General features: G+C 36.9%; 1 protein-coding gene across 3 annotated transcripts in view; it reads left to right on the plus strand.

Annotated features, from left to right (window-relative positions):
* LOC122253443 (FUN14 domain-containing protein 1) overlaps nt 1–7,500 on the plus strand; it is a 20,603-nt gene that overhangs the window by 12,147 nt on the left and 956 nt on the right. Inside the window, exons 3-6 of one of the 3 annotated variants that reach the window (XM_086546842.1) lie at nt 2,910–3,012; nt 3,400–3,495; nt 4,929–5,016; nt 7,090–7,500. The exon at nt 7,090–7,500 is cut by the window's right edge and continues 956 nt beyond it. In XM_086546842.1, the coding sequence (XP_086402968.1) occupies nt 2,910–3,012; nt 3,400–3,495; nt 4,929–5,009 (280 nt within the window). In that variant the 3' untranslated portion in view covers nt 5,010–5,016; nt 7,090–7,500. Of the gene's footprint in view, nt 1–2,909; nt 3,013–3,381; nt 3,496–4,928; nt 5,017–7,089 lie in introns of all 3 variants that reach the window. The other 2 variants (XM_086546841.1, XM_043016520.2) reach the window with 2 other exon arrangements.

The raw sequence follows: 7,500 nt of genomic DNA on the forward strand, positions 1-7,500 counted from the left end.
AATTATGACTGTAGTAGCCATCATCACTCATTCCTTTTTCATAGTACAATAAAATAGCATAGTATTCCAAAATCCCCGAACGTCATATACGTCATGACGCCCGTCGTCAGGCCAAAGCTCCTACGTCATGTATGTCATGACACCCGTACGCAATGAGTTAAGAGGGTTTGTTAGAGGCTGTGGATGAATGCCCATTAGGCCTTTCTTTCCTGCTGGTGCTAGGAGAATTGTGTCATCTATATTTAGAATTTTAACCTGTATATGACTGGGCAGTTTTAGCCCCCCCTGAATATTACCCCAGGGTATTTTGAAATGTGCAGGCCTAACAACTCTGAGTTGGCAGCCAGTTGCTGTTCTCCTGATTACTCTGCAAGATGGCCAGATAAAAGCCATGCAGTGGGAAGACCAGCCAAGCTATGATGTAAATGTCACATCATCTGTTGTTAAGAGATGAAGTTGAACCTATTTAGGTGAATATTATAGCAGTTTCAGTAATTATACTTGCAATTGGCATCATCAATCACTAATTAGACTTATTACTCATAGCATAAAAAAGAAACACAGTAATCCACTCTCCCCCAATGTCAAATATTTTGTGACAACTATTGTCATATCTGCCATGACACCCTCCATCAGACAAAAGCTTGTGCATCATGTATGCCATGACACCCATCCACAATGGGTTGATAAAGCAGCTAGCAGAGATGGAAATGGATAAACATGCTCCCCACCTTTTACAATACCAGGAATGGTGTCACATCTGACTGAGGGAAACCTATCAGATCTATTATTGCTACTTACACAGTCTGATTGAAAATAAGAACCTCCTTGTCAGCTTGAGGGAAAAAATCATGATCCAACATCCCCTTTACTAATGGAGACATGTTTAGGTGTCAGTCCATTGGTTCTCAACCTTGAGGACCCTTGATTGCTGTAACAGTGTACAGTTATTATGATGTCAAAGATTACCTGGACTGAAGTGGCTTGGATTATAGATTCAGGGCATAAAGCCACCAAGACCACCTGGAGCTCCTAGATGGTGATATGGTAGAACTCCATAGAGCTCAACAAGTAATCTGCATTTGGTCCAAGATGTATGAGATCATAGGTTGGCAAAATCACCTGGAGCCCCAGATGTTGATCTGGCAGAGCCTCTCAGACACACTTTCATAGGCAGGAAAGATGATGCATGACATAAATATATCTTCTTTCATAGTCTTGGAACATTGTGTAAACTCACATCTGTACCTCAAAAGTTAACTATAAAGGTATGTGTAATTTATATAAAAAGGTATAATTTTGAATGATAAACAGCTTTAACACATCAAAACTACATGACAGTATCATTGCAACATTGAAAGAAGATACATATGTAACAAATGGTTTCTATGTTATGGGAAATATTAATCTCTCGAGATTTAGTTGAGGAGGAGAGGAAAGATAGCCTTCAGGGTGGATCAAGGATAAATAATGAGAATTAATGTGGTCCTCAAAGCATACATCACATAACCAAAAGGGAAGCTGGTGTGAAATGGTGAGTAATACTTCTCACATCAGAACCAAAGAGGAAGCCAAAGGAAAAGAATAGCAGGATAGAGGAATATACCTGAGTATACCCTGAAACTAAAGTCTAAAAAGGGCATTAAACCTGTGTATCTCCAAGAAAAAATTGTTGAACAGTATCAGAGATGTAAATTAGTATGCATCACTTGTCACTCATGACTTAGTAAGGGAATAGGAGAAGAGGATTTTCCCAAATATAATAGGCATATCACAATGATACCTAAGGTCTTCAAATAAAGCTTTATGCTGTTTGTCTCACAGACTAGAGGTGCATTAGCCACCAACACAGAGATACTAACAGCATTACCTTGAGGGGAGAGCAGAAACTTGGATGCATCCTTTGCACTGGAGTGGTTTGGGCCACCAAACTACTAACACCTCTTGGTGCAAGACTGAAGAGGCAGAGAGGGAAGACCAGCATCTGTGGTCCTCAGAGCAGTGGAGGAGAGACAAAGCCCATTGATGGTGCTTTCCCAGTGAGCTTGCTAGTGGCTTAGGAATCTCACATGCACCCAGTGGAGGTACAAAGCATACCTGTAGCAAAAGCATTTCAGATCTACCTGACATGGGTGGATTCTAAAGGGAAGAGCATAATTTAACAGCAGCTAGGTATCAAATGACAACCAGTGGAGGTTTAACAACAGGCCTTTGCATAGGAATGCTTTGTCTTACACACCTCACATATGTCATAGAGAACACATCGAGAAGGGAAGAAGACAAGCTCTAATTAAGGAACAAGGGAAGCACAGGACAAGAATAAGGTCAGGGAAAACCAGACAAGGATCCCCTTTCTCTTAGTCCACCTCTACTGCTAGGCATCTTACCCCAACCCGTACTGACACAGTAAATGCATAGGGAGGGCAGGAGGACCAAAAGCCTTCAGGATAAAAATACCCAGAGATGAGGAAACTGGATGAGAAACAACAAAAAGTAGAAAAAACAAAGGCACGACCTGGTATAAGAGGCAGAAGAGTGTACATGATAAAAGTTGCTCTTTATAAAAAACTGAATATTATACATAATCCACCAATGACAGTGATGGGTAAAAAAAGGCTAGAAAAGGACCCAATTAATCCATAATAGAGATGCAAATACACTCAGGAAATTTGTGTAGAGTAACATACATACTATTCATCAGAGGAAGTTTGTGTAGAGTAAAATGCAAGCTGTTTACCCAGTGACCAAATTTAATGTTGCATGAGGTTAGCACAGGGATTAAGGGAATAGGGGTACTTTATCCTCCACTGTCTTGGTAAGACAGTACAGTTTATTGTGCAGCTTTGCCTGTGTAATGAGACTTGGAGAATAGGTCAAAGGAACAACCATTCATCATTTCTAATTCACAGGGTTGTTGGGTATCTGTCCATGAAAGTTGGCAAGGTAGCTGCAACAGTTGTAGGAGGAAGCATGATTATTATGCAACTGGCAGCTCACAAAGGGTATATCAAGGTAGGTCCCTTTTCCACCTTGTGTTAAATTGAAGTAAATATGTATATGATATTTAATTTTATCATTGTTTTTTCTTTACCTTTTTGTATTGATTTTTGATGAAAAGAAGGCATTTTTTTCCAATATGAAATCTGTAATTTGTACATTTTGTGTTAATACTTCATGTGGCTATTCTGTTAAGATATATAAATATGTTTTTGCTCAATATATTTTTGTTGAAGTTATCATTTTCTTGTTATTCTTTTATTTTTTCTTCCTGCCTCTTTCCTCCTCCCTTCTTCTCCTTCCCCTCCCTTCTCCCTCCCCCTCCTTCTCTCTCCCCCTCCTCCTCCTCCTCCTCCTCCTCCAAAACCAAAATCCTCAAACCAGTCTCGGTCTTTCTCACAGGTTGACTGGAACCGGCTGAACAAAGACCTCGAGAAAAACGCCAAGAAACTAAAACGAGAAGTGGAATCCAACGTGAACGGCAGCACAGGAGATCAGGTGAGAATGGAGCCTTGGAGTTGTGTGGAGTTCTGAGTGTAGGATTTCCTTATTGGTGTGTCATTGATTGTGAGCATTTTTCTATGTTTTTTTTTTTTTTTTTTATGTGCATTTAGTATGAGATATTGATTTCATTTTTATTTTTCTATTTTTTGAGTATTTTTGTAATTTTTATTTTTTATTCTTTTATTTATGCATTTTATTAATTTTTTTTTTATGTGTGCGTGTGTGTTTGCGTCCGTGTGTGTGCGTCCGAGTGTGTGCATCCGTGTGTCTGCGTCCGCGTCCGCATGTGTGCGTATGCGTGCACATATGCTTGTGCGTGTTTGTGTCTGTGTGTATGTGTGTGCGTGCGCTTATGCGTGTGTGCATGTCTGTCTGTCTATCTGTCTGTCTGTCTGTCACTCACATATCATACATCAACATTTTTTACAGAACTTTTATTGATAACCTTGACAAATGCATGATCTGAAACCATAGAAGCTAAAGGAAAAGGTATTATCCTTTTGCTCACATTAAAGCTTTTTCATGAGTTGTCACACCTTTTCTCTAAAATCAAACACTTTCCATAATTTACTCATGTCCAACTTTACCATTCAACTCTGTAAAAGATGAAGCTCAGAGAATTTATGGAAATAGAAGAATGATTTCTCTTCCTGAGAGAGTATAGACACTGATTAAAGATGAAAGTTGCTGGAAACATTCCCTGTGCAGCATCAGCTTTTATTTATTCATTATTCATTTATTTCATCTACTTATGATGATTATGTTTCTGTTTCTTGTTTAATTTAAGAGAAGAAATTATCTGAAGAGAAATTGCTAACTTATTTGTATATATTCTCTTTTAATGTTTTTGCTCTCCAGCTCTTCAACAATATTTCCACATGTTATATATTTAAGGTTTGCATCTGTTTGTATGATCCAGAAATGGCCAGAATTAAGCTAATTTTTTTCCCTTTTTTATAGGTATATGTTTATAGGACAATTTTTTTTTTCCATGTTATAGTGAATGAGAATTAGTGAATCCTCCTTTTCTTTTCTTTTTTTCTCTTTTATTAGTATGTTCTTTGTTACTTTTTTGTATATTTATTTGTTTATAGAGAAAGATTGTTGTACTTGTATTTATTGCTTTAAGTGTAATTTGTTGCATATTGATAGAATTTAGAAAAGGCTAGGGTAAGATTTTTTATTGACTTTAAATCCTCTCAGATATATTTTTTTTTCAGATTCAAGTAACTAGTTTATTTTTATTTATTTATGTTTTGTTTTAATGAAGAAAAAAAAATATTTTCTGAAGTATAAGATTGGTGTTGTATTAATTACAGTGTTACTCGTCTGATCATTTTTTTTTCTTCTTCTTCTTTTTAGGTAACTTTTTTATTTTGTTCCATTCATGTGCAAGAGGGTTGAATGTAAGAACTCCATCTTTTCAGGCGGTGCGTTTTGCCCGCGAGAACATAGTGTTGGCCTCAAGCTTTGGTGGAGGAGTCCTCTTGGGTATAGCCTCCTCATAAGTCAGTTGTAAGTCAAAAAAGAGAAAGTCTTGTATCACACTACCTTGTAAGTCAGTTGTAAGTCACAAAAGAAGCAAAGGGCTTTCATGGTACCATAACCTGAACTATTGAGAGAAAGAGAGAGAGAGAGGAAGAGTAAGTGTAGAATAGTTTAGATTTTTTTTTTTTTTTTTTTCTGTTTTCTATTTATTTTATTTTATTTATTATTTTGTATTTTGAGGTAATGGGCCCCTTCCTTTCCCTTTCTTAATTTCCAAACTGTCTCTATTTTCTTCAGAGAAGCAGTATCACTCTCAAGGTAGGGACTCTCATGCAGGAGTCTCCCTATTTCCCTTCTAAATTCTCAAAAGACACTAACTGGCCAACTAATAATCTTTGTTTGATATAATTACCAAAGAAGAAGGTTCTGGTAGAGAGAATGCTTTAGGATCAGTTAGATGGGATATATCCCACCTTGGAGTTCTTTCATTCAAAGAATTGGTGGTTGTTTCTTTTAAGGATTTTCACTTTTCTATTAAGTGTAGCATCTTGATTTGGTTGTTGATTAAGTGTAATTGATGTGTGATTTTCCTTTTTTTTATTAACCCATTGTGGAGAGGGTGCCTAACAACCTAACTGGTCATCAGGACGGGTAGTCTATAACACTAGCAGCACTGGCTAAAAATTAGAGGGACAGGAAAGTGTTTTCTCTGCCCTCTGGGTAGAGCAGACTAGCTCAAACAATATTTTTCCATAAATCCATCATAAAATGCGGGTTTAGGCTGACTTTGAAACTCTGTAGCTCTGGAGATAGCGCCGTTACAGCCAAAATATATCTTGACTATGTGCACGCTTCAACTGTGAGCAGATCCCGATGTCGTGTCATGTATGCATTGACACCTGTCTTTTAGGCCTAAGCGGTGCCGTCATTTATGTCATGATACCTGTACGCAATGGGTTAATGAGAGTTTTAGTTAATGATTTTAAAATATTGGGGAACAAATTAAGTTTGGATTCTTTCTTGAGTTTTATGTTGTTTTCAGTTTTGATGTATGCTTGTATATGCATGTTTTCTTCTCCTTAATAACCTTTTCATGCTTGTAGCTATCTTAAGTGCATTATATTGCATAGAATAATTTAGTTGAATTATTTTTTACAAGATGCTATAACTTACATTTAAAAATCAATTGTTCTATTTTCTCATACATTCATGTTCTTTGAATGTGGTTATATAATAACTGTTATATCAGAGAAAAACATAACCAAGATATACTAAATACCAAGCCACCTGAATACATGTCACCTTATGTTTTGATGTTTTTCACATAAGGGGAATAAATTGTTTAATGTAGTCTGTCTAAAAGTAATGTATCAAACATTATGTTCTTGTTTTTTAATAGAGTAATAGCATGGTGTTAAAAGTTTATCAAAAACTCAGTCTTTATCATTAACCCATTCACGCCGGGGCCATTCCGGCTTTGCACGGTCGCTATACCGAGGTTTTCGAACGCATCATCCGAACGCTTCGAGATTCTCGGGCGCACGGGCCGCGAGGTCGGACGCGAAAACCACGAACGTGAGTGGGTTAAGGATCTCAGATTTATGCTAGTACATTGGCATGTTTATATATCAGTGTGAATGACCTGAAAGAAAATTAATATTTTGGATCCATCTTTGGGGAAAAGGTCCAGTGTTTAGTTATGAACTAATTACCCAAGGATATTTTCTGTAAAGACAGTTCTGTGTTAATTGGTTTTGTCATTTGCTTCCATTTTTTAAACTTCTGCCATAGTGATATTGCTACATCTTGTATTTTTTTCAGTGTAGACAGTGAAATAGATAGAAAAAGATTACAAGAGTTGCATGTAATCAGATAAAATAATCAACTTCATAACTATATAATAAGAGTTGGAAGACTGTAATAAAAAAGTTATAGAAGACCATTTGGTGATGTATTTATACATATCATAAAGATAATTAAAAAAAAAAAAAATTAAATTCCATCTCCTACAGACTTTGTAACATTGGTAAGACTTTGTTAAATTTGGAAAGATCATAACATTTTCTTTGCTAGTTATTCTTTTTTTCTTTGTCACCACAGAGTGCAATGAAGGACACAGCACGTCGCTTGGATAGGAAACTAGAAAAGGCAGCCGACAAGCTAGACCGCAAACTTGCGCAAGCAGAACAAAAGGCCGACTGGTGGTTTAGCAAGAAACTCGATTCAGCAAGAAAAATGTACAGGAAGCACGTGCTGGGAGATGAAAGTAGAATTACTGTAGATGAACTTTATATGCTCAACATGTATATTATGGCATTTTCTGTTGGAACAATGCTTGGTGTGGGAACGGGGAAGGTGATATGAATTCATTTGGCACGATTGTGTTGGATCATCTTTCCTATGTCGCTAATGTGATTCAAATGCCAGTCACATTGTTACATATACCATGTGTTAGCTGTGTCTAACAGTCTTTTCATTTCTCCCATGCATGATATCCATATTTATTTTTGA

The sequence above is a fragment of the Penaeus japonicus genome, unplaced genomic scaffold (assembly GCF_977035675.1).
Source record: "Penaeus japonicus unplaced genomic scaffold, GWHDUDI00000001_assembly GWHDUDI00000018, whole genome shotgun sequence".
Classification (NCBI taxonomy): domain Eukaryota; kingdom Metazoa; phylum Arthropoda; class Malacostraca; order Decapoda; family Penaeidae; genus Penaeus; species Penaeus japonicus.